The sequence below is a fragment of the Anneissia japonica genome, unplaced genomic scaffold (genome assembly GCF_011630105.1).
Source record: "Anneissia japonica isolate Jap-2015-1 unplaced genomic scaffold, ASM1163010v1 scaffold8218_len373358_cov135, whole genome shotgun sequence".
NCBI lineage: Eukaryota > Metazoa > Echinodermata > Crinoidea > Comatulida > Comatulidae > Anneissia > Anneissia japonica.
The window spans coordinates 249,133-267,879 of record NW_022699643.1 but is presented as its reverse complement, the minus strand read 5'-3'; the positions used below and the strand labels follow the sequence as shown (position 1 = coordinate 267,879).

Sequence of the window (18,747 nt, the reverse complement as noted above, 5' to 3'; positions counted from 1 at the left end):
GTATATAACCATTGCCAATGTATTATGCAGAAGTTAAGTTCTGTGCACATCTTTGCAAGCCATTTTCCGCGCAAATTTGAGCTAGCTTTCAAGGTATCATCCACATTCCACGACGAATAAACTGGCATTTTAGTAATAATGCTGTAGAAGTAGTAGGTCCTAGATAGTTCCATGGATCTAATAATTAACATGTAAATTAATGCACTTTATTTAAAATAGTGTTGTTTGTTTGTCTAATGTTTGAAATATTATTATTATTATTATAGTTTGTATGCCTAGACCTAAACTAGGGGCCTAGGCCTGGGTCGCGCCAGGCAGTAGTAGTAGTAGTATTCCGTATTCTCTACATACATACAGTACTGCACTAAATGCTAGGCTATGCCTACACAGGTAAGACAAGTTGGTATTAAACAAACCTATTTAACGCCACTATTAAGATCACCACTTCCAAGACTTCCTTATTCAAACCAGCAAACATATCTTTTTGAAAGATGCCTTCAACTTATTTTATTATTATTATTGAATATTTTCGCCAGTCCTAATTTTTCCATTTTCCGCTTGCGACGACCATTCTCATCAGTTGGCTAATGTCGTTACCAGCTCGTTACGGTTGAGTGAATCAGCTGACTCCCTGTCTAGTGCAAATTTCCGAAATAAAAACTGGGGCAAATCGTTATTTTACACATAATTGAGACATTTTCATAAGTGAAAACCCATATAAATGAAAAGAACGGCCAAATTTACATTGGAATATCTAAAGTTTGACACAATTTTTTTATGGGGTCACCGAATGCAAGCCTTTGAAAGTCGGTACATTTTAGGAAATTCCCTATCTTATAAAACTAGCTCCAAATCCTGTAGCACCATTTTTTTTTTTGGGACCCAGTTCACGAGCCTCGTTTTCGAATACCTCGCTCCAAAACCGAGTGCCGTCACCGTCTTTGTGGTCGCCCATCCCTCTATTTTAAATTAAAAATTATTCGTTTCATTCCCGCACCCCCCTTTAAAATCAATATCACAATCATATATGACATTAGGCCTAATATACTTTATTATTTCTGAAGAAATTCTCATAAACCTTATAAAAGTATTTAAGTAGGATACAAAATATAGCGCAATTAATGCTAAAAAACATGTTATCTTTGTTCTTTTCTCTTTTTATGGCCGGCACAACTGATTATAAAAAAAAAACATGTAATCTTTGGTCTTTTACATTAGACTTTTATTGTATATTTATACAATTAATGTTCGTTGATTCAACATCGGTTCAAACGTTATTCCGTTCAATACTGGAAAGCTAAAAAAAAAAAAAAATCACACAATGAATGAACTTGATTGCTTAATTAGCATAAAACACTGAACATAGCGAGGGCTCATTGTTTGAAAGGAGTGCTCTTTGATTGAAAGCAAGCAAAAAGAGAGCATTATCAGCGCTCCATACTTTTTGGCACTCGATCGGTGGCGGCCGATATTGTCGGCGGCCGAAGTCTACCTAATTCTTGAAATTGACCCGGATTCGAGAGATAGAGAATAGACCCTAGGTATAGGCCGGTTCCCACTGAATGCGATCAAGCGAATTTCGCGTCGAAATGAGGCGCGCACTGCTGAATCGAAGACGCGACTGGCATTTCCAATGTGAACATGCAAACGAATTTGTAGTCGAACACGCGAACACCCAATATTCGAACTTCGACGCGGTGCGCGCGGTGGTCACTGAGGCTTCGCCTGTGAATTCACAAGAGTTGATCCAAGACCAACTTTTTCAGATTCGCGAGCAAATTCGCGGCCGATGGACCAATCGCAAGGCTTAGATTCAATTTATGTCAAATGTCAACAATTAAGTCACGAACATTGTCAAAACAATGTACAGATGTGCGAACGATGACTGACGAGTCCGTTTCATGCAAACTCTGTGGAACAGTAGGCTACCCTTGTTTAGGTCTGTGACAAGGGAGCTAGGCTAGGTCTATAGGCCTGTCTGTGTAGGCCTAGATCTTGCGATCAAGTATTTAGTTAGTTGAGCTTTGAAATCAGAAATGGTTGAGGATTGCTGAATTTGTACTGGAAGTTGTTCCCAAAGTCTTGGAAAAATTACAAAAGATTAATTTAAAAATGTATTGGTTTTGGCTTTCCAATGTATCAAACGCCCATCACAAGAGAGACAGTAGCCACTCATAATCTTAAAACCAAGGGTAAGTCAATGAACTTTAAACATATCTTCAATACTTAAAATATTTAATGTCTTTATTTTATATGAATATGAATTGTCCCAAATTTCTTCTTGTCTATGAATAATAATTCTAGTGTGGCTTTCCTCTGTACCCTCTCCAACCTACTAATATTTACATTTTCATTAGGCGCCCAGATACAACAGCAATATGTTATTACCAGTAGAATAAGTGCTTTATACAGATTTAGTATTGCTAAGGGTCGTGACAAAGTGCGAGCCAGCGATATATTTATATATTTATTTATATATTTTTATATTTATTTGTATATTTATATATATATATTTATTTATATATATTCATTTATATATTTGTATATTTTTGTATATTTATTTGTGTATGTACTTGTATATATTTATATATATTTATATGTTATATATTTATTTATATTATTTTTTAAATTCTTTTATATATTGTTTGTATATTTATTTGTATATTTATATATGTTCATATATTTATTTATGTATTTATATATATATTTATTTGTATATTTATATATATATAATAATAAGTTCATATATTTTTTATACTGTATATTTATTTGTATATATATATATTTATATATATATTTATACATATATATATTTATATATATAAATATTAATATATTTATTAATATATTTATTTGTATATATTTATTTGTATATATATATCTATATATTTATTTATATATATATACTGTAATTATTCATATATTCATTTATATATTTATTTATATATTTATTTGTATATTTATTTATATATATTTATGTATTTATATATTTATTTGTCAAATATATATATATATATATATAAATATACAAATAAATATACAAACACATATAACTAAATATATAAATAACTACAGTATATAATAATAATACAGTATATGTATATATATATATATATATGTATATATACAAATAAGTATATAAAATAAATATATAAATAAATATATAATAAATATATACATATATATAATTGAATATACAAATAAATATATATATAAATATACAAATAAATATAAAAATATATAAATAAATATATAAATAAATACAGTATATATAAAATAATATATATATCTATATCTATAAATATATAAATAAATACACTATATATATAAATATATCTGTATGTATGTATCTGTATATCTGTATTTTAACAAAATCTATCAGCGCTGCATACTTTCGGATCGATGATTCGAAAAAGTCAAAAGTATATGTACTGCACATGACTGGACTACACAGGTAAAGCTCTCTGTTGTGTTATTCATTTGCATCTACTAGGCCAAAGAATATAGGCTAGGCCTACGTGTTTGCAAAACTAGATAACCTGAAAAAAAAAAAAAAAATTAAATGTATGACTCGCACATTGGCTCGCATGACTCGCTGGCTCGCACTTTGGCACTACTCCATTGCTAACCAAGACATTGCTTTACTGCATCTTGACACAAAACCAAGAAGTTTGCTTTGTCTTATTACATACATAATTTAAATGGGAATGACATGTTAACTTATTATTAATATACACACCAAGAAGTTTTAATTCATTGACTCTTTCTATCTTATAAGAGTTAGTGTTATAATCCCAGGAATGAACTATTTTACACCTAGTTAAACTCGTCGTTGCACATTTAGAAGAATTTAATGGCAGTTTATTTTCAACTGACCATTCAAAAATCTTATTCAAATCACTTTGAAGTTTTATGCAGTCACCACTTTCATTGATAGGCCTTGAAATGGTATTGTCATCCGCAGACTGAAAAATTGTAGAGTTTAATTTTTTAATTTTATTTATTTTTTTTTTATTTCAACCATCTTTAAAGAGGGTAACCCTTCCAGTTTAGCCCAGTAGGTTAACTGATATTCAGGGGCCCTCTTTAATAAAATCAAAGAACAGTACAAACAACATCATTACAACATAATAATAATAATAATAATAATAATAATAATAATAATAATAATAATAATAATAATAATAATAATAATAATAATAATAATTAATAATAATAAATAATAATAAATAATAATAAATAATAATAATAATAATAAATAATAATAATAATAAATAATAATAATAATAATAATAATAATAATAAAACAACCATTCTCAAGATAACTTACATACATTAAAATCAACAAAGGACCAAGAACTGACCCTTGGGGAACACCTGATGTTACTTTTTTTCCAACTGGGTGATTCTCCTTTAAACCCTTTGTTGTCTCTCTGATAAAAAGTCTTGAATCCATTTATTAACAGTTTGATTTATACCAATATTGTTGAGTTTTTTAATTAAACGTCTATGTTGGACTTTATCAAATACGGACAAAAAGTCTAGGAAAACTACATCAACTTGCCTGCACGCATTTGCCTCTAAACTTTCAGCCCCGTAAATGCCTTGGTAAGTAATAATTCAGTACTATATGAATGTCTAAATCCAAACTGATTATCTGATAATAATCCATTAGATTCTAAGAAACTACTAATTCTAAGTTTTTCCATAATTTTACAAACAATTGGTGTTAAAGACACAGGCCTGTAGCTCTTTTGTTCCCCTTTTGGCTTTCCATGCTTTTTATAAATAGGAACCACATACGCAGTTTTCCATATTTTTGGTAAAACACTTAAATTTCTCTAAAGATAAATTGAAGAAGTTACAAAGAACACTAGCTAATTCAACCTTGCATTCCTTTAAAAATACAGGAAGCAAATATAAAGTCCTGGAGATTTAGAAACAACTAGATGATTTAGTGCCTTATAAACTTCCATCACTTCAAATTTATCAAATTTCATATAATGTGATATAATTTCAGAGTTGCTGAACAAGTCTTCATTAGCATCGTCATCAACAGAAACATTTTTGGAAAATTGATTATTGAATAAATTAGCTAGAATTTTAGCATCAGTAACAATACTGTCAATGATTTCAAAACTAATAACTTCTTGTTTGTCTTGTCTGACTGCCCTAATATATGCCCAAAATTGCTTAACATTTGTAGAGGCTTTATTTGAAATGTCTAAAACATAATTTCTATGGCTGCAATATATTTCTCTTTTAAGTGCTTTGCTACAACACTTGAATTTATCTTTTGCTTGTTGTGTCTTTAACATCTTCTCCTTCTTATATAAATTTCTTTTTTTTGTACAAAGCTTTTTAATTTCTGTTGTAATCGATGGAAATGAATGGGATTTATTTCTTTCTTTAACTGGAACTGATGCAGATATAGCATTATTTATATTGTTCATAATACTTTCCCAAACATTATTGACGTTATAAAAAATGAAACATTCTTCCCAATTAAAATTTTTCAAAAGAGTTTTCACGTTTTCAAATTTGGCATTTTTAATGCATAAAAAGTTCTTTGGTGATCCGCTTCACGAGCGGATCACTTCTTGTTATTGTCAGGTTCCACTTCATCATCTTTTTTATTAGTTCCTTTGTGACCTTAGGTCACATGAAACTAATGTAATAGTTCACATGTAAAATGTGTGTATGAGATGTGACACCAAAAGAGGTCAGCATATTTGTAAACAAATAGGCTCCGAAACGGTACATAGCGGCAGGTATACATTGTGCTCGATAGTTGCTTGTGGACATGCACTTGTGCAAGAAATGTTTGTTTTTTTGGTTAGATGAAAAATGTAGACTGTAGGTGATAAAACATATACCCCCTACCACCAGTTTTGAGTCGTTTTTTAGTCGAAAATTTGATTTGCGCATGCTTTCTTTCCCGACACTTTGTTTCTGTCGCGAGCTGCCTAGAAAAGTTCTTTATGTTGTTTTCGCGACTGTCAGTAAACATTGAGCAAACTGAGATAGTTGTGGCATAACGGCCACTTACTTGTGCTATTATTTGAAGGTGTTCTATGTGTTCTATTAGTGTTTTAGTACACCTTAACGGCTAAGATTGACGGACCTGGTGTACCTAGGCCTAGCCTAGACACATACGTAATGTAGGCTTCTCTTTGGGCGACACCGTCGGACCTGGTGTAGGCCTAGACACATCTGATATACTGTACTATACCATTACGTAAAGTAGGTTTCTTAGCCTACCACCAGCCTGCCGTCAAGCAATAAAAATAAACATTTGTGGAATTATTTTTCAAGAAATGATGGTTAAAAATTCTGGACAAATAAATATGCAGCATGTGATGGATGGACAAACCTAAGGGTTGGCGGGGGCAGCATGTGAAGGACGGACGAACCTAAGGGTTGGCGGGGGGACGGGAGTTCATCAAATGATGTTTGGGAAAATAATGGTAAGAAAATACAGCATCTGATGGACAGTCCCGGGTAGGAGAGAACCTTAAAATTATGGACACATAAATTTACAGCATAGCTTCATCAAATGATGTTTGGGAAAATAATGGTTAGAAAATACAGCATCTGATGGACAGTCCCGGGTGGGGGAGAACCTTAAAATTATGGACACATAAATTTACAGCATGTGATGGACTGCTTGTCCGGACAATACCCCCTGGAAAATCACCCCCGCCCCTGGAATCACCCTAACCACCAAGGACAATTACAATTAATTTTCCGGGGGTAATTGTCCTATTATCATTATTATTATTATTATAATAATAATAATAATAATAATAATAATAATAATAATAATAATAATTTGGATTTGTAAAGCGCAAAACAGCATGTGATGGAGGCATGTGATAGACGGACGAACGTATGCCTTTCTTCAATTAGTTTCAAGTAAAATAATTATTACAACTTCAAGAAAACTCGTGTTTTTATTGCATAAATTAATTTCACAAGCTTTTATTCTGAAATATAGCGGTATCAATATTCTTTCTATAACGGCACAAGCCACCGGGAACCAGGCGTCGAACAGAAAGTTTCAACAGCCCACATGTGTTTGGTTGCGACATCATAAATGAAAGCTGCTCACGTGACCTCTAGGACCACACCCGAAAAGAAGTTTATTTACTGTTTTGAGCGAAGCGGTTTCGAATTAAACTTGTTTCAAAATTGTTTGAGTGAACGTAACTATGAAAATAATTATTTAAACAACCCAAACCATTGCTTGATTGTCGTAGAAAATGTAGTAGGACAGTACAGCACTGTATAGTGAGTGTAATTACAAATACTAGCCCTTCAAAGCCTAGGCTAATTAATTGGGCTAGTTAATAGGAGCATGGGCCCAAGGTAGACAGACGGCGCCTGATTTTCAGTGCGGTTCGCGATCTGAACTATTTGGGAGTAGGTTAACGACTGCTGTATAGGCCGTACCCCAAACTTCGAGGGGAAAATCGCGTATAAAATTTGCGGCTTATTCACCGGAAAATACGGTTTATGGAGCAAAAACTTGTGTTTCTTCATGATTTTAAGGGGGGGGGGGGCGAATTTGTATGAGGCTGGGCGGAAGGCCTTAATAATTCTCCGATCCGACTTAACCCCGCGTATTAGACAAGATGATTGCAGGACAGATTCCCGCGGTACGAGAGCACGCTGCTATTCTTTACAACGTGTTTGACACGATAGGGTTACTGTACTGGTTTATACTTTTTTGTATTTTAGTTGTATTTCCGTCATGCCCTTATATTGCGAAGCTGTTGGATGTACGAATAACTCAAGAATGAAAAATAAACCAAGATTTTATAGGTTTCCCAACAACAATGCCGTATTGAGACAGAAATGGATTGCTTGCATGCAAGGGAAGAAATGATGATGGCTCGAGGTGAAACCCGACAGGCAGGAACGTTTATTTGTGCGCCAAACATTTTATTACCGGTGAGTCAACCGATTTGTTTCTGTATGTTTCATCATAGGTCTATAGGCTAGCCTATAGCCTACTGACCTAGCCTGTAGGCTAGGCTAGAATAGAAATAACATTTGCTCCAATCCATTTATTAATTATTACGGTAGTAGTCTAGAGTACTCTACTGTACTTAGGGCCTAGCTAGGCCTAGCCGATCAATCGAAGAAAACCATGCGTCAAGGAAGGTTGTGGAAATATGATCTCATCATGGTCAAGCAAGAGTAATGAAAAGTTATTAATGACAATGTGCATTTTGTTAAAACTTTGATCCTGAAAATGTTCTTCAAATTCAAAGTGAATGGAGACTAGGCCTAGGGCCTTGAAAACGCCACAACTATGCTAACTAGGTCCTTTGTATTGTTACATTACTTTGCTAAACACTGTTTTTATTTTACAGGAAATTCAAACAGAAGAGATTATAATATCATTCATTCACTCACACATTTGTTCATTGTTTTAATTTTTAAGTTTACTTAACTTTTTCAACCTACATTTATTACACTTATAATTTTGTTTCAGGTAAAGCAATGAAATGACTGGTTGACCAAGATCACCCAGATAGTGTCCCAAGTATTTTTAAGTTCAACCCAACAAATGAAAATATTAATAGACAGAAAATAGCAAGATACAATTCTGTTAAAGAAAGAAAACAGGCAAAGGTTAAACAAACTAAGGAAAAAAAATTGGCAGTTAAAGAGAACAGGAAGAAAAAACAGCAACAAAAACTTGGGTTGGATATGAATGTGCCTTGTGAAGCAGTGCCATCTACCAGCAACATAGCTGCAAGGGGTGTCAGGTGCCAGTCACCAACCACAACCACTACCACTGAAGTGCAGACTCAAACTTGCTCATTAGGCTTAGAGTTTGATTATGTAAATGAAATTAATAGTCTTCGGAAAGAAAGAAATGATGCCACTGAAAAACTTAAAATAACCAAGATTTTATGTTATGAAAAATTCAAGGATAACAAATCAAAATTTAAATATTATACAGGCATTGAAAGAGAAGTATTTGATAAAGTATTTAATAATCTAGAACAATCACTCCCAACTAATCAAAAATTTGCTATGCCTTTCAAAGACCAATTTTTTATGACCTTACCAAACTTAGACTTAATGTGCAATTTGAAAATTTGGCAGATCAGTTTGGATCAACTAAGTCTACAGTGCATGCAATAACATGTTTGTTATGTAGAAATAATCTTTTTTTACATTGATGTTTGACATCCAGTTTGGAGTCCAAATAATTAACTGGTATTCATCCAAATTGAAGACATATAGCTGTAATTGTATTTGGGCATAGTACCTATGATTTTGTTTCAAAGTAATTGTCAAAAGTTTTTATCTCCTGCAATTGCTTCATCTACAGTTGCTGTTGCACGAACAGAATATGGGCATTTAATTTCCAACACATGAATTTCGTTGTGGCAATCACAAGTAAAGAGGCCATCTGGCGTAGCACCAATGTAATTGAATTCCTTGTAGAGTTTAAGGCCACATTTTGCTATTTTGAAATTACTATGTTTTTTGTTAAGTAATGTTTTGTATGTCATTATTGCATTGCATTCATTTTCAATTCCCCATTTTAGGGATGGAATGTTAGAATGTGACGATGGATATGACTCTTGACAAATCTTTGAAATTAATGATGTGGATGGATTGTTCATATTTGTGAGCATGATGTCATATGCCACAGAAGCTGTTATTCTTCCGGTTCTAATTAAATGCCAAGTTGGCGACAGTGATTGGTTAATTGTTGAGTTATATATATAATCAATGTCTTCTTGTGATAAAATTGGTATGAGTGGTGATGAAGATGATGATGGAGATGATAATGTAGCATTGCATACATATAATTCTCTCAAACTTTTTGGAATTTTAGCCCTTGGTGGTGGCCTGAACGTAGGAATAAAACTATTGCAGTGTGCAGAAAAAGTATGCAAAACAACAGGTTTGTTGTTTAAAGAATTCAAGTCAAGCAAAAATTTTTCTCTTTCCTCACATGTTTGTTTTTTATAACATCCTGGAAACAATTTTCTGCCATTATCATTGTCTCTCTTCCTTTTTATTGCTCCCTCGGAGAAAAAGGAAATACTTGCTATAGGTAGTGGTTTGATTTTCTCAACAAAATTTACATTCCATTTGCATCCTTCGTTGGTACATGATACATTGGTATACCCCAGCCTTACTGCTGCCTCTATTTTAAATAGGATTGCACCAATATGGCTGCACGACTCCCCTAATCTGGATTATAAAAAAATAGATGAAATGCAGTTTTAAATCTTCATATTTTAATATACCCACTGAAGACCCATATCTAATTTATTGTTTGCGTTACATTAAGGATTTTAAATTAGTACTTTTTTGTTAAGGTTGATTTATTATTTTTATTTTTTATGCTAGACTACAGTAAACAATTTTACTGATTTTTAAATTTTATTTTCCGTGGATAATTTTTTTAATTTAACAGTAATTTTTTCATTGGTAGGGCAGGGATGTGGAATTAGCAATTAATGTAAATTTATTTGGTCTTGGGTTATATTGTCATAAGTTCAAAAACCATATTCAAAGCATCAGCATTATCAAACCATATAGAAAAAAGATGTTTGAATAAATGCTGTATAGGCTAAATAAAGAGTCAATTCTAACTAACCCTGCCTGCCATACAAGTGCAATGAGCAGCAATGATAGTATCATTTGCCTTGTTAATGGCAATCCATGGTAGATGCGGATCATCATTTAGCCGTTGTGATGGTTTAACCTCTGCTCTCATGAACACCATTGGTAGTAAAGAACATGATGGGCGTTCATACGTTAAAACTGTTCTCACCCAACCACTTGTGAATTGGTTATGGGCTTCAAGGCTTTTCCTACTTTTCATGGCTTCCCGAGTGAAGACACCTGGAGAATTGATAAGATAGTTATAAATCTCTGGCCATTCCAACTCAGGCCACTGTGTTGGGTCATTAACCCATGCGTCGCCAGGTATCCTGTAGGGACTGTCCTCTAGGCCTAGCCCACATATCCTCATTTTCATTCTATATCGCTCTCTAGCTTCACAATCAAGATTACTGGTGTTATATGAATATGCCATTGAACAACATTTCTTTAAAAACAAAACAATGGGATAATGAATGTAATAATGTATCCTAGTGAAATGAAGGATGATATCGCGCAAGTGAAAATCGTCGTCTGTTCGCGATCGCGGGTTTGTTTATTTTTGTCCTGCAATTGTTATTCCGGAAGTTGGATTTGACCTCTGATGTCGTCGCTTTAGGATGGCCGCAAGACGTCAAGAGTGGGCGGCGCCGCCCACCTTCGCCCTGCATAACGACATCCCTGAACTTCTCATAACCCCTTACCCCCCCCCCTTTCATAAATTTATTTTTTTGACTGAAAATGAAAATACTGTATTACCTTACACACTCATTATTCAAAAAGATACAATAAGTTATTGCAATTCCCAAATGTACATTGATTTTTTACGTACAAAGGAACGTACACACCCGCAGGGTTCTGGTTCTTTCTTCCTCCCCATTTCTGTTAACACGATATTTCAAAATTACCAAGAGCAACGCACAAGCCCGCTTCACCGAACATTTGGTTTGGCCTGAAATAGTCACAATAAGGTTTTCAATATGCTCAGTCATGCGTGATGTCATCTACGCGCAATTCTGTGTTTTTACATTATCGATCATATCCTAACCAGTTGTCATTTCTCAGTCATTTTCAGTGGGCATAAATTTCAGGTCAATGTTGAATATCACGTACCAAAATATGTTGCATGTGCGTTTTAGCGTGCGCATGCGTCCGTCAAAATTGTAAAATGTGCGAAATCACTACATGCGCGCATTTATACGGAAGCTAGAAATTACGTTTTTTTTACATTTTTTTGGGGTTCCTGACATTGTTTTCACAAATTTCAATTCTTTTTAGTCATCTTATGGCCAATAGCAATGGCGTACGCAAGCATCAAACATAGGGATCTTTGTGCACGTTTGTGCCGACATACAGTGAAAATATGCTAAAATCAGGCCTATTTTTAATCAGTTATAGTTTCATAGGATGATCGGTGACCCTAAATTTTTATTACATATTCTAAAAGCACATGAGTTGTAAATATGATTTTATAGATCATAATTGCCGATCGGACATTGTGACGTCATCATATTGCAATATGAATTCAATAAAGCTGAATTTTATCTATGATGTCATTTTTGAAAATGCGCAATTTTAAGAAACTGAATTAGCGTATACATTCGGTCATTTTCAGCATTTAAAAATTGTTCAATCCGCACCACGCACTTCTTCGAGGGTCAAAGTGCGGCGGATCACCTAACTCGTCCTCAGTGACGAGTTCAAATCTAGTGTTATGTTTTTGTCACGCTTTTTAGAAATCTTCAGATATATTTCAATGGCCTCATGATCACATGAATCAAAATTGTTTATAATTTGACATTTATCAATTAAAAGTGGATACTAACAAAAGCCAAGTCTAAGGTCTGTCTCTTTTCCACCCGCCCCCGTGTTCAAATTTTTACAATGTGACAGCAAACAAACAAACAAATTGTTTTTTTAGGCCTTATGTTACTCAATTTTTCCATGTCTTTATATTATCCCAGTTGGCTTTTTTGTTCATGAATATCATCTCTTTCCTTTTCGGAGGACATTATTCACATAATTGATTCGTTGTTTTGGATATAAATATTGTTGACATGAATTGATAAGTAAATAAATAGAAAATCAAAGTAATTGATGCAGATGAGTAAATTTTAGAATTTGAGACTCTTTCGATGCCTGAAAACGGCACTTGGATACTTAAAATTTGAAAACTACCAATTCATCCACCTCAGCCCACCATGTTTGAGGCTGAGGTAAGACAATTGTAAGAATTTGAGACTTTCAGATGCCTGAAAAGGGCACTTTAATACATAAAACTACGAAAATTACTATATCCACCTAAGCCTCATGGACTGTCTCTTATACACATCTAGATGTGTATAAGAGACAGTCTTTAAAGAGGGTAACCCTTCCAGTTTAGCCCAGTAGGTTAACTGATATTCAGGGGCCCTCTTTAATAAAATCAAAGAACAGTACAAACAACATCATTACAACATAATAATAATAATAATAATAATAATAATAATAATAATAATAATAATAATAATAATAAAACAACCATTCTCAAGATGATTTTTATTACATATTCTGAAAGCACATGAGTTGTAGATATGATTGCATAGATCATTATGGCTATAAATCGGACATTGTAACATCATCTTATTGGCATCTAAATTCAAAGAAACTGAATTTTATCTATGACGTCATTTTTGAAAATACGCATTTAAGAGTATCTTGCTTATCCTTGATCGATCATCTCCCAACTTTGAGTATGTTATTATTAGCTCAGACAATTTTCTTTCATGTATGTGACATCTTTTTACATTTTAATGACGTCATCATGGTCAAAATAAATGTTTTTCTGACCCCCACCCCCTAATTTTTCTTTCCTCAAAATTTTGATGACCCCATATCATGTTAACCATTTTTTCTTGTCATCTTATGACCAATAGCAATGTCTTACGCATGCATCTAACATAGGGATATTTGCGCGCATTTGGGCCGATATACAGTGAAAATATGCTAAAATCAGGCCTATTTTTAATCAATTATAGCTCCTTTTGAAAGGTGACCCTCAATTTTTATTACATATTCTGAAAGCACATGAGTTGTAAATATGATTTTATGGATCATAATGGCTGATCGGACATTGTGACGTCATCATATTGCCATCTGAATTCAAACAAACTGAATTTTATCTATGACATCATTTTTGAAAATATGCATTTGATTGTATCTCGCTTATCCTTGATCGATCGTCTCCCAACTTTGAGTATGTTATAGCTGAGACAATTCTCTTTCATGTGAATGCGACATTTTTTTACATTTTGATGACGCCATCATGGTCAAATAAATGTTTTTTCTGACCCCCCCCCCCTCATCTTTCTTTCCTCAAAACTATAATGACTCCCATAATCATCTTCACCAGTCAGTATTTCTGAATCATATTTAGTGAGCATAAACTTCAGGCTAAGATGTACCTTAATATTTTATGAGCGCGTCATAAAGTGCGCGTACACGTGCGTCAAAATTTATATATGCTTAAAATCATTAATATTTTTAATCAGTTATAGCTCCTTAGAATGAAAGGTCCCCCCCAATTTTTATTACATATTCTGAAAGCACATGAGTTGTGGATATGATTTTATGGATCATTAGGGCTGATTGGACATTGTGACGTCATATTGCAATCTGAATAAAAAAAACTGAATTTTTATATATGATAAATATTATGAATGATAATAAGCCCCTCACCAACAGGCGTTTGTCAATGAGAGTTGATACTTATATCTCATATCAGGAATCAACATTTTGTGACATTACCATGTGCACGTGCATCATGACGTGTGCGTACGCGCGAGTAAATATTTTAAATTGCTCCAAATTCTTTTTTAAGAAACTGAATTAGCGGATACTTTCGGCCATTTTCAGCATTTAAAAATTGTTTAATCTGCACCGCGCACACTTCCTCGAGGGTCGAAGTGCGGCAGATCACCTAAATCGTCCTCAGTGACAAGTTTGGGGGTTTTTTTTTTCACCGAAGTTTTTTTTTTTCTAAGTTTAAAAGATCAAATGAAAACCACTTTATTGTCGATTTTGGCACATATAAGTGTTAGATGGAAATTTTTACTATTTTCCATTTTTTTTAATACAAAAAATTGATCGTTTTTTCCGTGAAAAAAATGACAATCGCAAAGTTTCACAAAGTTTCTATATTTTACAAAAAAAAAAAAAAACTTTTTTCTACCCGCCCCCGTGTTCAAATTTTTACAATGTGACAGCAAACAAACAAACAAATTGTTTTTTTAGGCCTTATGTTACTCAATTTTTCCATGTCTTTATATTATCCCAGTTGGCTTTTTTGTTCATGAATATCATCTCTTTCCTTTTCGGAGGACATTATTCACATAATTGATTCGTTGTTTTGGATATAAATATTGTTGACATGAATTGATAAGTAAATAAATAGAAAATCAAAGTAATTGATGCAGATGAGTAAATTTTAGAATTTGAGACTCTTTCGATGCCTGAAAACGGCACTTGGATACTTAAAATTTGAAAACTACCAATTCATCCACCTCAGCCCACCATGTTTGAGGCTGAGGTAAGACAATTGTAAGAATTTGAGACTTTCAGATGCCTGAAAAGGGCACTTTAATACATAAAACTACGAAAATTACTATATCCACCTAAGCCTCATGGATGAAGAAGGAGAAAATCTTATGAATTGGGGACTTTAAGATGCTAGAAAATAGCACTTTAATACATAAAAACTAGGGAAATTTCTATATCCACCTGGTAGAGACTGAGGTGAGAAAATGTTAAGAATTAGGGACTTCTAGATGCTGGTAATGGCACTTTAATACTTAAAATTTATGTCTATTATTTTCAAACATTTAAAAAGGGACAATTTAATTTTTTTGTTCAACCTCTGAATTCGACCTCAGGCACCCTGAGCCTACTGCAGTAATATCTTCCTTGTCTCTCTCTCTCTTCATTGGGCACACCCGGTTAATGATGAGCACAATTAGAACTTTTTTTAATCGCTGTTTTCCTTAAGTTGTGGAATGTACTGCTGCTGTGTGTTTAGATCCTTTTCTAATTGCTTGATGTATGCAGTCCGTGCTGTCCTTGCTTCTTTTCCCATGGGTTGGTTCCCAAAAGGGAATCCTTTAAATAACTTCATTTTTGCTTCTGTAGCAATGTCCAGCAAATGGCAACCTTCGTGCCCTCAAAGTTCTTGATGCAGGTGGAGTATCTCCATACAGGTCCTTATTTGTAATGTTGTTTATAGTTGATATTCAAGGCATATTCAAGGAATAATCTTTTGTAACAACCATTAGGTCTTCTCTGTCAAGATGTTCGTTTATTTCTAGGTCCCCATGCAGTGGGGACCTAGGGCTTTAAAACGTAAATATTTCAAAATTATTTTTAAGCAATGAGAAAAAACTGAAAATTAAATTCAAATCCTATGAGTGCCATTTCTAGCCATCTGACAGGGGCAGATCCAGAAATTTTCTGACCGGGGCTAATAGGTAGTCAACACCCACCTTAGCCCCACCATGGGTGGGGCTGAGGTGAGCAAAGTTTAAGAATAGGCTCTAGACGCTCGGAAATGGCACTTCGTTGAGAGCTATGCTTAGGTCTCCGTTTTTTGGCCTTTTTTACATTCTGATTTTAATCGGCGTTGTGTTTGTTGTCAATCAATAGAAAATTCAAAATTAGTGAGTGGTAAATTAATCAAGCTCTCCTTTCACCCACTGCTGGGTCCACCATTGAAATCATGAGTACACTTCATTTTTTCCCTTTCTCCACTCTACTCCATTTTTTTCTCCTATTTTTTTTGGGGGGGTGAGGGGGGGGGGGCTGGATATAATATGTGGTAAATATATCTCTGTTCCCTAAATGTAAAAACGAGCAAAAACAGCCAATCCAAAAATGGAAAAAAATTTAAAAATTAAAATTAAAAAAAAAAGAAAAAAGAAAAAAAATTGATTGCCCAAAACGCCTCAGAGGTTATTTTGGTCGTCTAAAACAAACAAAAACTTTCACAGGGAATGCCCCCGGACCCCCTAAGGTAGTGTTATGTTGATTGGCCCAACTTTCATTTCATTTCATTTATTTTGTCATTACAAACAGAAATAACAACAGACCAAAAATCAGATACAGGATTAACAAAAAGCAAACTAAATTGCTGTACAAAGTTTAGGCTGTGCTTTTTGCTGCGTAGAGTAAAATAAGTAAGTTCTAGTTTGGTATGGAATGACCCAGATGTACAGTACCTGGTTATAAAAGTAATAAAATAATGAAATCTTGAAAAAAATTACAATAAAAAAATTACTGAAATTTTTTTTGGTTTAAATTAGAAAATTTATAGTGGTGCCAACAGGGAAAATTTAAATTATGGCCAACAAAGAAAATCTTTAGTACAGTTATTGTCACTACATACAGTACCTTAAAAATATAAAATCTATTTTATTTCTTTTGATAATCCATTATCTAGACAACATTTCGAGTTGAACAAGATGGATTTGGGGAGCTTCAAGTTCCAGAAGACATGTATTACGGTGCCAACACTGCACGCTCACTCCTAAACTTTGACATCGGTGGAGAAAGGGAAACAATGCCTGTAAATACCTTTCAAAGAATTATTTTTTTGACAAAAAAGTTACATTGTAAATAACTGAAATGCATCTTATTGTGAACTCTGCATGAATCTAAATCTGAAACTGTAAACTTGCTCATCTGACAACGATTCATGTTTGGTAAATAACATTTTCTCTTGTTTTTCAATATCTTTAGCTTCCATTAATAAAAGCTTTTGGAATTCTCAAGAAAGCAGCAGCTTGTGTAAATAAAGAGTTTGGCCTTGACCAGGAAAAGGCCAATTTTATCATGGATGCCGCAGATGAGGTAGGCAAGTTGCTAGCTTGGTAGATAGGATAAGAGTATTTCAGTGTGAATCACACCAAGGATAACCCACTAATTCCCAAGACTTGTTTCCAGTGGGGTCCTTCTGGTGGTGAATTGGGCAGTAGCCTGGGAGGCAATCCCCTACTCTTCCGAAGAGTGTATTATGTTCTTTCAGTCCATGAATTTCACGTCCGCATTCTGTAATTACTGACCATATTGCCGTGCCAGAATTGCCACAGGATGGCAAATTTTTGCTGACCTAGGCCTAGATTAAAAAAAATGCTTGGCAAGTCAAAACTTTGACTGAAACAGGCCATAGCAGAAACTAAATTTTACGTACGCCGTCAAATCAAGGAAGTTGGTCGTTCGTAAAACAGATTTGTTTGTACATTAATTATTTTTAATATGCATACGTACGATGTCTGTATAATCGTTTTGTCTTTCTCGCTGGCTAGACATTTCATAGGCTAGGACGCTAGCCAACCAAAGCCTAGGGCCATTTAGTAAAATATCGCCCAGCTGAAGCCACTTGAGGATGCGTAGATCATAATTATCAGGCGCGGATCCAGACATTCGCCTAGTTTTCCCAGGCGAAGGCCAGGGTGAGAAATAAAAATAAAATGTTGACCATTTTTCCAAAAATCACACTTAATTTCCTTGACACTTATTTTGAACATTACCATTATGACATTTTTTAAATTGATCCACACCTATATCTTACACTTTTACACTGATTGTACTGTAAACCTAAAAAAATATAATTTTCTACTGGAGTAGAAAATCAATAGAATCTGTTGACAATGATGTTGCTTTGTTTACAGTCATTTTTTTGGGTGGGGAGTTGATTATTTGATTCATAATATTTATTTAAACATAATTCATGTTTTCAATGTTAGTATGGTTGATAAATAATACATAAAATAATAATAATAATAATAATAATAATAATAATAATAATAATAATAATAATAATAATGAAGGTGCTCGAATAATGCTTTAGTAAAGAATTAATAATATTTCATAATACTTCAATAGGCCTATTTGCGATAGTGTGATTAATGAGATATTTGTTGATTAATTTATAGAAATATATATTAGGTAGGCCTATACCATTAATAATGATTCAGCATATTAAATCAACTTACGTCTATAGATGTAAAATTTGGGGGTTTTTTTCAATAAAATGTTACCTATTTTATTCTGTTTAAAAAATAATTATAAAATACCGTACAT

General features: G+C 33.6%; 1 protein-coding gene across 1 annotated transcript in view; it reads left to right on the top strand.

The window, feature by feature from the left end:
* LOC117103030 (fumarate hydratase, mitochondrial-like) overlaps positions 1-17,538 on the top strand; it is a 27,485-nt gene extending 9,947 nt beyond the window's left edge. Inside the window, exons 2-3 of the mRNA XM_033243493.1 lie at positions 17,105-17,230; positions 17,404-17,538. Of these exons, the coding sequence (XP_033099384.1) occupies positions 17,105-17,230; positions 17,404-17,538 (261 nt within the window). The remainder of the gene's footprint in view (positions 1-17,104; positions 17,231-17,403) is intronic.
* Positions 17,539-18,747: the final 1,209 nt, after the last annotated feature.